Raw genomic sequence first — 18,385 nt, forward strand, 5'->3', positions numbered from 1 at the left:
CCCCTAACCCTAACCCTAACCCCTAACCATAACCCTAACCCTAACCAACCCTAACCCCTAACCAACCCTAACCTCTAACCCTAACCCTAACCCTAACCCTAACCCAACCCTAACCCACCCTAAACAACCCTAACCCTAACCAACCTAACCCTAACCCTACCCTAACCTCTAACCTAACCCTAACCCTAACCCTAACCCTAACCCTAACCCTAACCCTAACCCTACCCTAACCCTAACCCTAACCCTAACCCTAACCCTAACCCTAACCTAACCTAACCCTAACCCTAACCCTAACCCTAACCCTAACCCTAACCCTAACCCTAACCCTAACCCTAACCCTAACCCTAACCCTAACCCTAACCCTAACCCTAACCCTAACCCTAACCCTAACCCTAACCCTAACCCTAACCCTAACCCTAACCCTAACCCTAACCCTAACCCTAACCCTAACCCTAACCCTAACCCTAACCCTAACCCTAACCCTAACCCTAACCCTAACCCTAACCCTAACCCTAACCCTAACCCTAACCCTAACCCTAACCCTAACCCTAACCCTAACCCTAACCCTAACCCTAACCCTAACCCTAACCCTAACCCTAACCCTAACCCTAACCCTAACCCTAACCCTAACCCTAACCCTAACCCTAACCCTAACCCTAACCCTAACCCTAACCCTAAACCCTAACCCTAAACCCTAACCAGGAGGAAGAGGTTCCCAAGGGAGTTCTTCACCCAAAAGGCCAGTTCTAGCCCACGGGGAGGGGACTGTGGAGCCTGGGGTCCTTGGGTTTCGGGGCTGGAGCCTGGGGTGTGGAGGAGCTGGGCTCACTTAGCGGCATGGAGACCTGGGTGCGGGGACTCTACCTCCACCACCAGCACCTCTCCTTTCGGGGACAGGGAACGACATGCCTGTGCCAAGCCCTGCTCCACAGCGGGAGGAACCCGTGGCTGGGGGAGTGGTGCCCAGACCATCTCAGGCGGCTGAGGAAGACGGGGGGAGGGGGCGCTGGTGCCTGTGAACGTGTGGGTGACACAGCCAGGTGTGCGAGGCCGGGTCGGGTCAGCAGGTGAAGCTCGGGTGTCAGCAGTCCGTTCTTTACAGGATGCCTGTGAGTAGAGCCCTGCCCAGCGCCCCGCGTGCGTGTCCAGGGCTCCCCGTGCCTCCCCTGCGTCCCCTCTGCGCCTGCCCAGTGCCCTCTGTGCCTCCCCAGGGCTCCCCTTCGCCCCCTCTGCGCCTGTCCAGCGCCCCGCGTGCCTCCCCAGGGCTCCCCGTGCCTCCCCTGCGTCCCTCTGTGCCTGCCCAGCCAAGCCTGTGCTCCCTGTGAGCCTGCCTGAGTGAGCCCGTGGACCCCCAGTTGCAAGCCGGCGCGCTTCTGCAGTAGGAGAGGAGCACAGTGTCCCGCTGCCCAGGTCAGCGCCTGTGCGAGGGGAGAACCCAGGAGGGCTGGGGAGCCGAATGGTCGGCCCTAAGGGGAAGGCTCAGCGATGCCTGGCGGGGCGCTGGCCGCGACCTCAGGGGTCTCTTCGGAAGCGAGGTCCCAGGGGCTGCTGCTTCTCCCACTCTAATGCAGAGCACACGGGCGACTCCTGCAACTGCTACCTTGGCTCTGCAGGACACAGCAGGTGACATGCCACCCCCTGGGGCTCTGTTGTTTTGGGGAAGCACAGAGGGAGGGACGGGGAGGGGAGGGCGGAAGGGAGTCGCCGCCCCCACCTGGTGGAGCCTTCAGCTGGCTGAGGCCAGAGTACGGTGGAGTCCCAAGAGCTGAGCGAACAGGACAGGACCAGGGCTGAGGAGCACGTGAGCCGCCCCAGTATGGGAGCCCTGGCCTTCTGGGCCTCCTGGTGCTGTCCAGGAATGGCCCTGTGAACTGAGTCCCACGGAGCGCAGGGGTCTCACAGCAATCCAATTAACAGGAGCATTGAAAAGTAAGCCCTTCTGGGGCAGAGGTCTCCTGGGCGGAGAGGCCAGGGTGTGTGCTCCGGAGCCAGCCACCTGCAGATCGCACCCAGTCCAGCCTCTGAGCCGGGCCCACCTGGACAGCGGCTCAGCTTTGCAGCCCCTGCTTCCCAGGCTGTAGGTGGGGGGCCTGGAAGGTGGGGGAGGTGGGCACACTGTGCCACCAGAGGAAAAGAGGGACTCCTGGAACCTTGCCAGGGGGTGCCCCTTCAAGTGACGGGGCATCTGCACGTTCTGTCGACCTCTCGGGTCATGCAGAGTGTCAGGTGGCACAGAGGAGCCAGCAGGGGTGCGGGCTGGGCTGGGTCCCTCTCTGCATCCCCTTGTCTGCCTGGGTGAGGCTTCATGAGCAGAAGAGGGCTGTCCTTGAGACCACAGGATGTCACACACCCGGGAGCGCCCAGCCTGCACGGTCCAGCAGCCCTCACCTGATGACCAGGAGAATGGGACAGAGAACAGGGCACTCACAGCCCTGTCCTCCTCCCAGGCCATGGCGTCCCCCAGGATCGAGGCTGTCATCCGGGACAGGCACAGGATGGGGGAGTGTCCCATGTGGGAAGAGGAGACCGGGCAGCTGCTGTTTGTGGACATCAACACCAGGACTGTGTGCTGGTGGAACCCACTCTCTGGGGAGGTGCAGACTTAAGTGGAACTGGGGCCTGCAGATGGTGGAACAAAGGAAGTGGGCCTGGGGGTCTGCAGAGGGTCCGACAAAGGAAGTAGGTCTGGGGGGTGGAGACTTTGGGCCAGAGGAAGTGGGCCTGGGGGGCTGCAGAAGGTGGGACAAAGGAAGTGGGTCTGAGGGGTGGAGACTTTAGGCCAGAGGAAATGGGCCTGGGGCCTGCAGATGGTGGAACAAAGGAAGTGGCCTGGGGGGCTGCAGAGGGTCGGACAAAGGAAGTGGGCCTGGGGGACTGCAGAGGGTCGGACAAAGGAAGTGGGTCTGAGAGGTGGAGACTGGGCCAGAGGAAGTGGGCCTGGGGCCTGCAGAACATGGGCCTGAGGAAGTATGGGTCCCCTGGAGACCCAGGTGCTCCTGGGAAGGGAGCTGTGAGACCATCCAATGTGCCCAGGGCCCCGTGTCCCCTGAAGTCCTGGGGCTCGTTTAGCTTTGAAGCTGTCCTGCCTGCTTGTGGACCCATGTCCCTGAGGTCCTAGGGCTCATTGGTACCTTTGCCACAGGTGTCCAGCATCACTCGTGGCCTGAGGGTTGCAGGGGCCCAGCCGGGGCACCTGCTTCTTCAGCACCCGTCCCCCTGCTCCAGAGCCCCTGAAGTGTGGGCTGTCACACCCTGGGCACAGGACAGACCATGGGGTGGGAAGTCCTGGTGTATAGCTATAGTTGGAAGGACCAAAGCTGGGCTTGCTGTCATCCAGGTTAAATCCTGGAAACACTGACATCCTCCTGGCTGCTGTGTGGAGCCCGCACCTGGCTCTGACCCAGGGTTATGCCACACATGCACCTGTCCTGACTCAGGGGCCAGGGTGGGGGTGACTGTGCATTTTCGAGGCTCATGTGTGTGCATGGACCCACACACCTGGGAGGTACCTGTGTGTCTGTGGGGCTTGCACACCTGTGTGGATGATGACCCCTGTGGGTTTTCTGAGGAACAGAAGCAGCACTCTGGGAGCATCCCCCACTCACCCTCCCGATACCCAAGGGCAGGTGCCACTGTCCCCCTTGCAGATCAGGGCTGGCCCCAAGTCTGTGTCTGGCCTCAGGCGCCCTCCTGTGGAGCCTGCCCCAGGCCCAGGGGTCCTACCCGAGGGCTCAGGGGCACCCGCGGCTCTCACACTGGCACTGACGTGAGGAGAGGCCAGCGCTCTCCACTCCTGCAGTCCTGGTGGCCCTGCAGGCAGGCTTGGCAGCCTCCAGTCCCATCTGGAGGTCCTGTGGTGGCCATCGTGGGGAGGGGGTGCAGAGAGGTGGTCCACGCAGGCCCAGCAGGACTGGTCCTGTGCTGAGACGTGCTCTGTGCCCTGATGGTGCCTCCTGGAGGGAGCCCCATGGGTGGAGTCTCCTGGAGAAGCAGCAGCCAGGCCACCCTGCTGTCCTCTGTCCTCCCAGGAGACCCTGTTGGCTGTGTGGCTCTGCACCGAGAGGGCAGCTACGTGGTGGCCTCTGGCACCTGCCTTGGCCTCCTGGACTGGGAGAAGGGGCAGGTGGAGTGGGCGGCCTGGCTGGACAGGGACAAGCCCCACAACAGGTTCAACGACGGGAAGGTGGGCCCCGCTGGGAGGTTTGTGGCAGATGGGCTGCTGAAAGGACTGGCCCAGGCCACCTGCAGAGCCTCCCGTCATGGCAGGTGCCAGCTGGGTGGGGACCTCAGGAGCCCTCCCCAGGCTACTGGCAAGCGGCCCCCGGGGGCCATGCAGGTGCTGGGCAGCCCACAGGTTCCCTCCCGCTCCAAAGCCCATGGCTTCCATGTCATTCTTCCCAGATCCCTGCCCAGAGAGGACCCTGGGAGGGTCGAAGCAGCCAGGGTGGGGCAGTGGCCAGAGGCCATTCACGTGCGGCTGAGGGCCCTGCACCTCTGCCTGAGCAGGACTCTTCCCAGTGGAACATCCCTGGGGTGCCCCCTTCGCCCAGCACAGAGGCTCACTCACAGATGCCGCCTGAGGGCCATCCTGCCTGCTGTCCCCCAACTGAGGGTGACCACAGCTCTCTGCACAGCGGGTCTGTGTGGGGTGGGCAGGACAGGGTAGGGTGCTGACCACTGACCTTCCACTCTCTCCAGGCACCATGCCAGAGGCGTCCGCCCAGGAGTGTGGGAGCCGGGGCAGGGCTCCCTGTACACACTCTATGCTGACCGCTCCGTGGTCAGACAGCTGGACCAGCTGGGCATCCCCAACGGGCTGGACTGGTCCCTGGACCATCACACTCTCTACCACGTGGACGGCCTGGACTACTCTGTGCGGGCCTATGACTACGACGTGCAGACAGGAGGCCTGGGTAGGGGCCACCGTTGCTAGCCCCCCACGCCCTCCCCAGAGGAAGGCCTCCGTGGCCAGCCCCCACACCCTCCCTGGATGGGGCCACCGTGATCAGCCCCCCCACACACCCTCCCTGGGGTAGGAGCCTCCGTGGTCAGCCCTCACACCCTCTATGGGTGGGGCCACCATGGCCAGCCCCCATGCCCTACCTGGGCGGGGCCTCCCTGGCCAGCCCAGCACGCCCTCCCTCAGGTATGGGCCTCTGTGGCCAGCCCCCCATACCCTCACTGGGATAGGAGCCTCCATGGCCAGCTCCCCACATCCTCCCTGAAGTACGGGCCTCCATGGCCAGCCCCATAAGCCCTCACTGGGAGGGACCAACCTTGGCCAGCCCCCCATGCCCTTCTTGGGGAGGGCCTTTTATGGCCAGCCCCCCACACCCTCCTGAGTCCCCTCCTGGGGTCCCAGATGCACCACGGGGTCTGTCACTCTCTCACGTTGTTGAGGCCACACTATGTCACCCCCTGGTCTGGGCAGTGAGGGGCCACGCGCCTCTGTCTGTCCTGCCGCAGCAAACCCACGACTGGTGTGCCAGCTGGAGCCAGAGCAAGGCATGCCAGATGGGCTGTTCATGGACACCACGGGGACACTCTGGGTGGCCTGCATTGATGGAGGCAGGGTGATCCGCATGGACGCCGAGACAGGTGTGTGCACAGGGCAGTCGGTCAAGGAGGGGCCATGGGGTGCTCTGTGCCACGGTGTTCAGGGTCCAGGAGTGGGACCACTTGCTTGTCCAGCTACAGGGGGACCTGTGCAGATGGGCAGTGCAGGGAACACAGGGGCTGATGTAGAAAATGACCACAAACCAGCGGTGAAAACTACAAGACCTTGTCCTCTCCCACCCTGGAGGGAGGAGGCTGGACCAGGGTCACAGGTTGAGCTCCCTGCACAGGCTCCAGGGGGCTCCTCCTGCCTCTCCAGCTCCTGGGCTCCAGGTGGCCCTGGGCTGGTGGCCCCTCCCTGCAGTCTCTGCCTCCGTCTCCACGGGGCTCCTCCTCTGGGTCTGTGTCCCCTCCTCTGTCTCTTGGGAGGACACGGCCATTGCATGAGGGCCTCCTGACCCAGGAGGAGCCCATCTCAGGACCCTTCACTAACAACCTCTGCAGAGACCCTGTTCCCACACCAGGTCCCACTCACAGGTTCTGGGGTGCAAATGTGGACAGGACCAACCTCTTACAATGTGTCCAGCTCCCTCCAGGAGACTGGCCTCTCCAGCTCCTGGGCTCCAGGTGGCCCTGCTGACCCCTGGAGTCCATGAGGAAGGGCAGACTTGGGGATCAAGTGCTGCAGGTGCCAGGGAGAACCAGCCGGCCCAGGGCCCCACTGGGGAGTGGGCACAGTCAGGCCACCTGGGGTCCAGCAGCAGATGGGTGGCTGGGCTTCAGGGATGTACCTGAGCTTTACTCACAGGGACGCGGCTGTGCACCCCGGAGATGCCAGTGTCCAGGGTGACGTCCTGCTGTTTCGGGGGGGCTGACTACTCCGACCTGTACGTGACCTCTGCAGCGGACAGCCTGAGTCCAGAGCAGCTGTTGCAGGAGCCGCAGGCAGGACACGTCTTCAAGGTCAGTGGGGTGTCCCTGCCAGGGTCAGCTTGGCTCCCGGCCATGGCTGCTCGGCCAGGTATAACGCATCTTGACCTAGGGGACTGGAGCGGGCTTGGCAGCATCCATGGGGACATCTGTCCACCTGGAAAACAGCCCTCCCAAGGCCCCATGTGCCCTGCTGTACACAGAGACGTTTACGGGAGGTTTAGGAAGCTGGTGTGGCTGGCACTGCCGTGGCTGGTGCTGCCGGGAGGCTCAGCTGTGCCCAGGGACTCACCTCCACCCTCTCCTCCCGCAGGTCCTGGGCCTGGGGGTGAGAGGCCTTGCATCCTGCCACTTCTCCGTCCAATGCAGCTTGAGCCAGGCCTCCGTCCCTGGGGTCAGGCCAGGCTCGGCTCTGGCAGGGCACTCCCTGCCTGACCGCTGTTCACAGCTGATAATAAATGTGGCCACCTCAACGTCATCTGTGCAGCTGCTGCCCTGGGATGTGGTCCCCCCAGGACTGCCCCATGCTATGTCCAGTGTCACCCAGCTTCAGCTTGTAATGCCCCTGTGTGTTCTCCAAGGTCCCCAGAGGTCACCTGCATTCCCCAGAACATGTGGCCACACTGGTGTCTCTGAGGTTGGCCTCTCTGCCTCCACTTGGTGCTGGGTCACTGAGAGCTGGAACCTGAGCATGGGCTGTAGCTGTGCTGGACGTGCACAAGTCCATCAGCCAGGGATCGAGCTGGACATCAGTTGCCTTCACAGCACTGGGTGCCCAGCGCCTCTACTGCCAAACAGCCCATTTACCCCTGGAAGGCAGCTGCACTCCAGCAGTACCCAGTCCCCTGCCCAGCCCCATCACCTGCCCACTGCCTGTGTCTCGATGGCCTGATGTGGATAGGTCCTGCCCATGGAATCCACACTATGTGACCCTCTGTGTCAGCTTCTCTCACCGAGCCCCAGGTCTCAAGGTCCGTCCCACTTGTAGCATGTGTCAGAGCTGAAGTCCTTTTCAGGACTGAGTAATATTCCATCGTGTGGATGGACTCGTCCTGTTCCCCATTCCTCCTCAGTGGACAACTGGGTCACTTCTCCTTTCTGACCCTTGTGCATGGTGCTGCTGTGAATGTTCACATACAAGTTTTCATTCCAGCGTCTGTTTCTGGGTCTTCAGGGATGTACCTAGGCTGGAGGTAATGTGGAATGTGAACTCCCTGCATAACCCCAAGAGACCCCTGCGCACTGTCCCTGCACAGGGGCTCCACGCTGCCCTCCCACATACACATGCTAAGAGTGACGTAGAACGTTGAGTCCCCGACTCCAGAGGGCTCAGCACAGAGCTCCTGGAGGTCCCCACACAGGTGGCCTGCAGCTGCACACGGCTCTGCTTGCCAACTGCTGGGAGTCTCTGTCCTGGGGTCCCCGTGGTCATGGTGGCAGGGTGCAGCTTGTGCTGTGGGCAGGGGCAGGCAGTGCTGTGAACAGGAAGGCCGTCCTGGGGCTTGAGCCTCCATCCTGGGAGTGAGGCCTGTGTGGAGTTGGTCCTGGCCTAGTGGTCAGTCCTGGAGAGGGGCAGCTGGCCTGGGAAGAGGGAGAGACCTGGTCTCAGGTGCAGCCCCTGATACAGGGTGCTGAGGGGCCAGGCGGGGACCTTAGGGAGGCCAAGCAGGGGCCCAGGAAGTGGGCATCCTCCTGCTGACCACAACTGTTCGCTCAGGGGCTGGGAGTCCAGGAGGCAACTGTGTGGGAGACCAACTTTGATGTGACTGAGTCACACTCCCCCACTGGGTGCTGAGGCGCTCAGTCACAGAAATGTGGCAGAGCTTTCCCCACCTTCTTGGGTTCGAGGGTCGGTGTCTGGGGCATGGATTTGTCTTGCTACAGCCCATGGGTGGACCTACGCTCACCTGTTCCTTTGTGATATAACCCTTGCCCTGTTTAGGGTAGAATCTTCCATGGAAGTGCCTTGTGGGTCCCCTTCTCTTACTGTGTCCTTGGGTGTGGCCTACCCAGGTGTCAGTCAACCTGCTGACAGTGGACATCATGAAGATAGACTCAGCCCCCTGAAACCTGACCCCTTGCCTCATTTGAATAGCTTCTCAATAAAAGGGGTCAGTGCATGCTCTCTCTCTCTCTTCCTGAGGACCCTTAAGGTCAGAGGAGCTGTCACAAGGACCCCAAAGAAAAAGGTATTTGTATCTCTTGTGTGGTCATTTTGCACAGCCCAGTCAGCCCAGTTTACCTGGAGTGGCCCCTGAGCCTTTTAGTTGCAAGAAGAGAAACCTGGCACATGATTTTGGAAATTCAAATGGAAATGAAACCCATTAAACACTATTTGTCAAAAAGTGGTGATTTAACAAGCTTTGAAAACTATATTCAGTGAAATGAAAGTATATGCAAACCAAAATTTCCACAAAAATTGACTCATAATCATCCATAACTAAAATTTGAAAAAAAAATTAAAGAGAAACAGAAGAAAATCCATGTAATCTTTGTGATACTGTGTGTGTGTGTGTGTGTGTGTGTGTGTGTGTGTGTGTGTGTGTGTGTGTGTTCTGGAACTGGGGACCAAATGCAGGGCAGCACACATGGTGGACAACCTCAGCTACATACAACCTCAGCTACAATACTCAGCTACATCCCTAGCCCTTGGTGATGAGTTTTAACACACAATACTAAAAGTAAATTGGCAGAAGAAAATATTGATAGCATGGACTTTATAAAATCAAATTTTTACCAAGTGTGGTGTTGCATGCCAAGAATCCTAATTACTCAAAAGGATGAGGCAGGGGGGCTGGGGATGTGGCTCAAGCGGTAGCACACTCACCTGGCATGCGTGCGGCCCAGGTTCAATCCTCAAAACCACATACAAACAAAGATGTTGTGTCCGACGAAAACTAAAAAAATCAATATTAAAAAATTCTCTCTCTCTCTCTCTCTCTCTCTCTCTCTCTCTCTCTCCCTCCCTCTAAAAAAAAAGGCTGAGGCAGGGAGATTGCAAATTCAAGGCCAGCCTGGGAGATTTTTAAAGGGATGGGGTATAGCTCAGTGGTAGAGCACCTGCCTGGCATATGTGAGGCCCTGGGTTCAATCCCCAACATCACATGAAAAAATTAAATTGTATACTCTGTGAAAGACAGAACAAAAAGAAAAGCTATAGACTGAGATAAATTATTTACAACATGCAATTCTCTTGTGCAGAAACCTCTTGTGAAGAAGCATACCACATAACTAAGGCAGACAAGGCCATCGAGGAGGTGCAGCTAACTCCCTATTCCTTAAGTGTGGGCCCTCTATAATGACTTCCTCCAGAAACACATACAATAGGGACATGCAGAGAACAGTAACTCCACAGTCAGAAACTTGAAAGGCACTCCCCAGCCAGCTGAGCACACTCAGTACTAAAGTGACATTCACCTTGAGGGCTTGAGATGACAGAGCAGATCTCCACCTCTGTGACCTGCTTGCCCCAGACCCACAGCCCCAGGATAAATATGAGAAAAACATGGAAACTTGAAAGGCACTCCCCAGCCAGCTGAGCACTCAGTACTAAGGTGACATTCACCTTGAGGGCTTGAGATGACAGAGCAGCTCTCCACCTCTGTGACTGCTTCCCCCAGACCATGGCCCAAGTCTAGATGTGAGGAAAAACAAGTAAACCCCAAAGTAGAACAATCTACAAATACCTGACAGGTCCTCCCCATGTGCCGAGGTCACTGGAACAAGGAAGTTCAGAGAAACTGTCACCCCAAGAGGAGTCTACAGAGACATGTTGACTGGATGTCATTTGGGGTCCTGGATGGGGTCCTGGAACAGGAAGAGGCAGAACTGAGAATCCAGAGGAAATACAACTTCAGTTATTTATAGCATACTAGTGTTTATTCTTCATGACAAATGGTCTAAGATGTTAATACATCTGAGATAGTGCACCTAAGTCATCATAAGGGCAAAGTCAGGTTGAGGCTTCCTTCGAAATTTCTGTATAAAGATAAAGATACTCAAATAAAACTTTAAACATGACTACATTTCCAGGCTTGGTTGTGGCTCCATGGTAGAGAGCTCACCTAGCATGCACAAGGCACAAGACATGCCAGTCACATGCCTGTCATCCCAGTTACTTGGGAGGCTAAGGCAAGAGGATCATACATTTGAGGCTCACCTGGGCAATACAGCAAGACCATGTCTCAAAATTAAATTTTAAGAAGGGCTAGGGATATATGTAGCTACGTGCTTGCCAAGCACATACAAGGCCCTGAGGTCAACACCCAGTGTGAACAAAAACTCTCCAGGCCACACAACTGATCACAGACAACCATTGCAGGAATAGAACAGGGAAGAAGCCATTATATCAACCTCCCAAAAATAATTAAAGTAAACCTGCACTTTGTTCAGCTCACAATGCTAACATATCTAACCTCTGCTTCTACTAATTTAAATATGATAATATTTTAAATATGATAGCTTTTTAAATATGATAAAAAGTGTATGTACTTTTCTAATAAACCCAGCAGATGTGCAATATACTCAACTCTGCTCTAAAAGCCAACTTATAAGCACATAGGGGCACAATCATAAGGATAAAATGTAATTATGGCACTTCACATGAAATAACTCTTAGTGTTAATAAACATATAACCTCAAAAGAAGAAATTCAAATTTCTGAACTCAAAACATAATGGTATATTTTCAATGATACTTCAAACAGATACAAAACACAAACAGAGCTCTCCAACAAGAATTCCTGGCAATATACAAAGCATCATGCTCATCAGAAGACCCAATCCCTTGCTTGCAATGAATAAGAAAACAACTTTTTATAAATGTAAAACTTTAGGGCCTGAGGATGTTGCTCAGTGGTAGAGCACTTGCCTAGCATATGTGAGGCACTGGCTTCGATTCTCAGGACCACATAAAAATAAACAAATGTAGAACTTTTATAAGACATAGGGATATGCTTTCTAAATTGAAAAATAGAAAAGAAAATGTTTGTTTAAAAATTTATTTTTAGTAAAAAATATTTCTTAATTACACAACTCAGCTATTGACTTGTCTCTTACACATTGTAACGACTTGGATCCTAAGGAAACTTCATCTACAGTGGTTTTAAAAATCATGCAGGGGATGGGCTGGGGATGTGGCTCAAGAGGTAGCACGCTCGCCTGGCATGCATGCGGCCCAGGTTTGATCCTCAGCACCACATACAAACAAAGATGTTGTGTCCGCCGAAAACTAAAAAATAAATATTAAAAAATTCTCTCTAAAAAAAAAAAGAATCATGCAGGGGACTGGGGTTGCGGCCCAGTGATAGAGCACTCGCCTAGCATGTGCAAGGCCCTGGGTTCAATCCTCAGCACCACATATAAATAAAATAAAATAAAGGTACTGTGTACAACTAAAAAATAAATATTAAAAAAAGGATCAGGTGGGGTTGTGGCTCAGCGATAGAGTGCTTCCTTAGCATGTGCGAGGCCCTGAGTTAGATCCTCAAAAGCACATAAAAATAAATAAAGGTTAAAAAAAAAAAGAGTCATGCAATATAATAGTTGACATTGAAATTTTTTCTTAGAAAAATTTCATCTAAATCTGGAAGAGATATTGTGATATATATGTGTGTGTGTGTGTGTGTGTGTGTGTAAATACATAATGTTTTTGAACATCTCTGGATACCTCTGATGCTTGAGTTCTTGCAAATGACATTGTGTGTGTGTGTGTGTGTGTGTGTGTGTGTGTGTGTGTAAAAATATATGTGTGTGTGTATGGTGCTGGGATGGAACCCAAGGCCTCTCAATTGCTAGACAAGCGCTCTGTCACAGAGCTGCATACCCAGTATGCAAAGACATCTCAATAAGCAGAAAATAATTAAAATCATTTAAGATTATCATGAGAATTTTCAAACAAGACAAGTTTCTCAATGGAAAACCAAGAAAGCAAAAAGCATATTTTAAAAATATTGCTGAGGGAAAACAGCAGAAGTTCACAGGATTAAGAATTCTGTAGAAAATTAAAAAGAACTGAAAACCTGGTGGACATGGGGCATTTCCTAGGAAATACAGACATTGCAAAACAACTAAATTAAGAAAACTCAATCGATCCATTAGCATAGCAAAGTTGGAACTGCTGCTGGGAGATCTCCCACTGGAAAAGACCCTGGGATCATTAGGTCTCACAGCTAAGTGTTACCTGACCTTTCACAAATTCTGATTTTATTTCAAATGTTTATGATCTAGATAAAAAAAAAAAAAAGGTGACTTTCCTAAATTCAGTTCATGTTCCATCAAAACCTGACATAGTCAAGATATTTCATCCATGTAGAACGTCAATGTTTATTCAACAGGCTATTTTGTGCACCACTGCAAATGTACTGTCAATTAGTGCCCTGAGCTGTGGCTGAGAGAGGCAGGACCTGGAAACAGGGTAGGGTCTGAAGGAGGGCCACAGTCTGGACAGGGCAGGGATCTGGAGAAGAGATGTGGGGGCCTTGGGGGAGGGGTCTAGGCAGAGTCTATGGAGGATGTGGTCTGGGGGATGGGGTGGGGTCAGGAGAAGAAAGGCAGGCCTGGAAGAGGGGTCTGGAGGAGGGTCAGAGCCAACAGGAGGGACAACAGATGGTGAGGAATACTGGCCTTGGTGGTCACTCACTCTCTAGCCTTCCATCCCAACAACCCACCTCAGGGAAACTGACCTGAGCTGGGTGGAAGCAGCAACAGTCTTCCTCACCCACCACCCTCCACAGTAGGCCCCAGCAGCTTCACTGAATCCTGGGCAGAAGTCCCTGGCCATCCACCACCCCTGCCTGCTCTGTACCAGCCACCATAAAGTGCATGGAAGTAGCAGGTATTCCACTGAAAGAGGAGAGGACCCGGGTACGGTAGTATACACCATCATAATCCCAGCTACTTAGGGAGACAGAGAAATGAAAATTCTAAATTTGAGGCCAGTCTGGGCAATTTAGCAAGATCCTCTCTCAAAAAGAGAAGTGAGGGTGTAGCTGCTCACTTATAGGGGTAGAGCACTTACATAGGATACATGAAGTCCTGAGTTCAAATCCCAGTCTAAAATATGTATATAATTTAAGGCAATGGGTACACTGTTTTTATAAGACCCAATTCCTTTTATTCTACTTTCATCTTATCATCATTTAAATGCATTACCACATTCATGAACAATGAATTATTTTGGCAGAAGCTGTAGAGCACTTGAAAACTAAAATGTAAGATGCTATTTATTATAGATCAATCAATTCAAGATAAATGATTTCTAAAATGAAGATGTAAGTCAGTGGAAAAGTAGATTGGGCTCATAGAAACCTGACTCTCCAACATATTGGTGCAGGGCAGGCACTGACTTCCTCAACAAGATCCATAAAATTCAAAAAAGAAAACCAAGATGCAATAAGTGAAATGCCTTCAAATTAAAATGCTCTGACAAGTGAGGGAAATAGGATCATGAAGAGAGCCCCTCGGAATGGGAGAAAGTCTTTTCCATCTACTTTTCCAACAAGGGATTAATATCCAGAAATATAAATAACTCAAAACATGTAACAACAGAAAAATGAATAGCTCAACACAAAAATGGGTGAAAGAACTAAGCAGACATTTCTCAAAAGGAGAAATACAAATGGCCAAAAAACATGGGGGAAAAAAGGTTCAACATGCCTGGCAATCAGAGAAATGCAAATCACATCTACATTAAGATTTCATCTCCAGTTAGAAGGGCAAACATCAGGAATACAAAAACCAACAAACTCTGGTGAGGATAGGGAGAAAGGTACACTCACCTGTTGTTTGTGCAGATGAGTGCAACCAACCACTATGGACAGCAGTACAGAGATTCCTCAAGAAACTAGAAATGAAGCCATCACATGATCTAGCTCTTCCTCCCACCCTTTTTTTTTGGGGGGGTGGGTATTTACCTGAAAGAACAAAAATCAGCAAGCTATAGGAATACAGCCATATCAATGTTTAAGCCAGCACAATTCTCCGTAGCCAAGCTATGAAACCTTCCCAGGTGTCTGTCAACAGATGAGCAGATAAAGAAAGCATGGCATATACACACATCAGAGTTTTACTCGGCCATAAAGGAGAATGAAATTACTGCATCTGCTGGTAAATAAATGGAACTGGAGAACATCATGCTAACTGAAATAAGCCAGACTCCGAAAGCCAAGGGTCAAATGTTTTATCTTATACACAAAAACTAGAGGTAAATAAGGAAATATAAAATGGGGAGATCCCAAAAAGATACAAAGGAGGTCAGTGGAATAGAAGGGGGTGTAGGGGGAGAGAGGAGGGATGGGAAAAGGGAGGAACTGAAGAATGAAACTGACCAAACGATCTAAGTACATATACGACCACACCACAGTGAATCCCCCCTCCGTGTCTGTCTATAAACCACCAGTTTAACAAAACAATAAATAAATAGAAGGAAGACCACTAGAGAAAGGGGAGCAGGAGGACGGAGGTGGAGGGAACATGGAAATACTGGGGTGAAACTGAACAAATTATACTCCATGCATGTCTGCATACATCAAAATGGACCCCACTATTATGGATAAGTAAAATGCACCAGGGCTGGGGCTGTGGCTCCGTGATACAGCACTCACCTAGCACATGTAATGCCCTGGGTTTGATCCTCAGCACCACATAAAAATAAATAAATAAAGGTATTGTGTCCAACTACAACTAAAAATAATATTTAAAAAAATTTTCAAAAGAGGGAAGATGCATATATACTGACAATTAAACTGGAATTCTCTCAACCAAAGAAAAATGTGGTTTATGAGTTTAGTTTTGTGAGTTTAGTTCCATGAAATGTGGTTCATGAGTTTAGTACATGGAATAAACTTTCTTAATATTTTTAGATGTAGATCAAACAAACACCTGTATCTTATTTATTTATATGTGGTGCTGAGGATCAAACCCAGGGCCTCACACATGCTAGGCAATCACTCTACCAGGAAGCTTCAGTTCCAGCCCTGAAATACATTTTTAATAAATGAATTTGTTACAAATAACATACTAAACTGAAATAAAGTAGTAGGCTGGTACACATGTGCTTTCCCATATTTCCGTGTTCTTTTCTACTACTTTGACACCATTAAAATAATAAGGAGGGCTGGGGTTGTGGCTCAGTGGCAGAGCACTTGCCAGGATGTGCGAAGCACTGGGTTTGATTCTCAGTATCAATAAATAAAACACAATCATGGACAACTAAAATAATATTTGAAAAAATAAGCAATAAGGAACACAAGTAATGGAGTCTCTCCTGGGCTTAGAACCCTCGTGCATCATTCCTCCTTCATCCCACCCAGGATCTCCAGGAAAAACCTGGGGTAACTGTAGGAAGATGATGAGGGGCTGGGGCTCCGGGGTAGAGCAGTCGCCGAGCACGTGCAAGGCTCTGGGTTCAATCCTCAGCACCACATAAAAATAAATAAATTAAATAAAGGTATTAGGTCCAACTACATCTAAATTTTATTTTAAATTATGGCAATATATACCTAATGTAAATTATTTTTAAACAGACGATGAGGGTCACAACCTAGACCTGCTGCAGAGCCAGCCTGAATGAAATAGTGAAGGAGCAGGGTACACAGCCAGGCTCTCCTCAGCTCAGTCCCAAGGTGGGGCTCTCTCCTCACCAACACCACATTTCCCACACCTACTGCGGGTCATTCCAGAAGCTTCTAGTGCAATTCCCTCAGGCAACTCAGAACAAGAGAGCTCCAGGCATCCCTAGATACATGACCGACAGTGTCCCCGAGCCAGGCATTCACCGGAGGTAGCTCTGAGGAGAAGGGAGCTCTGGGCATCCCTACAGACATGACGCACAGTGTCCCCAAGCCAGGCATCCACCTGAGGTAGCTCTGAGGAGAAGGGAGCTCCATGCATCCATAGAGACATGACCCACAGTGTCCCCAAGCCAGGCATCACCCTCAGGCAGTTCTGAAAATAAGGGAGCTCCAGGGGTCCCTAGAGACATGACAATAGACCCAGCCTGATTCCCTCTTAAAATTGGGAACCATCTTGCCACAAAGCCATGAAAAGCTAATTTTGGTTTCACTGTAAATTACTGCAGATTCTGAACCTGCTTGGAATGCCTGCCCGGGGCCTTGGACTCCCCCTGCCTGGCCGTCTGACCAGAGAGCAGCCCACTCTGAAACTGCAGTGACGCCCCATAAACCCTGGCCTTCCCTGGCCAGACAACGCTGCTCTCTGAGGCTCTAATGACCTTCATAAATTCTGATGTCGGGGCCAGCAAAAATGTAAACCAGCCTTTGTGCTCTGCTGTCCGAGTGTTGCTAGCTGTAACCCCCTTTGTGGAACTTCCTGGGTATCGAGCTGCGCTGTGAGGGAGCTGGGGCTGTCTTTTCCCGTAGTTTTGGGTGGGAGAAGCAGCCCGGATGGTGGAAATAATCAGCTTGATTTCATTTGATTTTAATTGGAGTCACCGGTCTTTTCTTTGCATCCTGGTCTAGCAGTGACCCACAGTGACCCCGAGCCAGGTGGCTCCCTGAGGCAGCTCTGAGGAGAAGGGAGCTATGGGGGTCCCTAGAGACATGACCCACAGTGTCCCCAAACCCAGTGTCCACCTGAGGTAGCTCTGAGGAGAAGGGAGCTACGGGGGTCCCTAGAGACATGACCCACACTGTCCCTGACCCAGGTGGCTCCCTGAGGTAGCTCTGAGGAGAAGGGAGCTACGGGGGTCCCTAGAGACATGACCCACAGTGTCACCAAGCCCAGTGGCTCCCTGAGGCAGCTCTGAGGAGAAGGGAACTATGGGCGACCCTAGGACGCACAGTGCCCCCAAACCAGGCGCCCACCTGAGGCAGCTCTGAGAAGGGAGCTCCAGGTGTTCCTAGAGACATGACCCCCAGTGTCCCCGAGCCAGGCGTCCACCTGAGGTAGCTGTGAGGAAAAGGGGGCTCGGGCCCTCCCTGAAGGGCGACCCACAGTTTCCAGGAGCCAGGCTCTGCCAAGTGGGTGCTGAGGAGAAAGCTCACCTCTCACCCTGAAGGAGGAGGACTAGCGTTGAAGATGGCGGCGAGGCCCCGCCCCTGATGACCACGCCCCCCATGGCTAAGTGCCCGGATAGCCACGTGCCCGATGGCCACGCCCCTAATCGCCAGTTTGATGGCCACGCCCCGCAGGACCCTGCTCATTCTCAGAGGTTGTGCTCACCCCTAGTTCCTGGTAAACCTCAGCCCTTTCTCCACTCTCAGCTGTTACTGGATAGAACCTGTCCCCACTGCTGTCACAAGGTCTGGCAGAGTTGGCTGTGTCACCATGGAGTGGAATCTCAGGAGAGGAGAAAAAGGAGCCAGAAGCCCACCTCCCCAGTCACCAGAGTGCAGGGAGCGGAAACTCCAAACCCCAGCCCTTGTGCTGCAGCAAAAGAAAATTTAAAGTCAGACACCAAAAGCCATGCAGGAGAGGGTTCTGAGAAGTGACCGTGAGGTGGAAATAAACTAAGAGAAAAGTGAGGCTTCAGCAAAAGCACTCTCAAGGGGGAGAGTGGGCATCTCCAGGCAGGGAATAAAAGGAGACAAGGCTGTCCCCAAACCTCACTACTGTTGATGTTTTCAGGAGAACTGGGGACCACCTCTGTACTCTGCCCATCAGGGGGTCAACTCCTCCTTCACGTTGGGCAGTGGAGTTGTTGATCTTAGCTGGTCCTCTCCAAAACTGTCACGGTGGCCATCCTATTTAGGGGGCTTCATCCACAAGTCAATCCGTGTTGATGTGGGCACTGGGGTCAATTGCTGCTCAGAAGTTACCTTAGTGTGACTGTGCTACTAAAGGGATCTTCTGTAGTGGCACCCCCTCATCCACAGAAAATCTTAACTAACTTTCCCCAGAAATCTTCACCATAATTGATTTGAGGACTCTCAGCAAAAGAG

General features: G+C 52.6%; 1 protein-coding gene across 1 annotated transcript; it reads left to right on the forward strand.

Moving 5' to 3' along the window:
• Positions 1-3,967: 3,967 nt before the first annotated feature.
• On the forward strand, positions 3,968-6,880 carry LOC143387843 (regucalcin-like; the record flags this gene model as incomplete). Its single annotated transcript, XM_077108573.1, has 5 exons — positions 3,968-4,266; positions 4,699-4,913; positions 5,467-5,598; positions 6,365-6,519; positions 6,800-6,880. Coding segments are annotated over exons 1-5 (882 nt in total), but the record flags the coding sequence as incomplete, so codon positions are not given.
• Between the last annotated feature and the right edge of the window lie 11,505 nt (positions 6,881-18,385).

The sequence above is a fragment of the Callospermophilus lateralis genome, unplaced genomic scaffold (genome assembly GCF_048772815.1).
Source record: "Callospermophilus lateralis isolate mCalLat2 unplaced genomic scaffold, mCalLat2.hap1 Scaffold_9441, whole genome shotgun sequence".
NCBI classification, from domain to species: Eukaryota; Metazoa; Chordata; class Mammalia; order Rodentia; family Sciuridae; genus Callospermophilus; species Callospermophilus lateralis.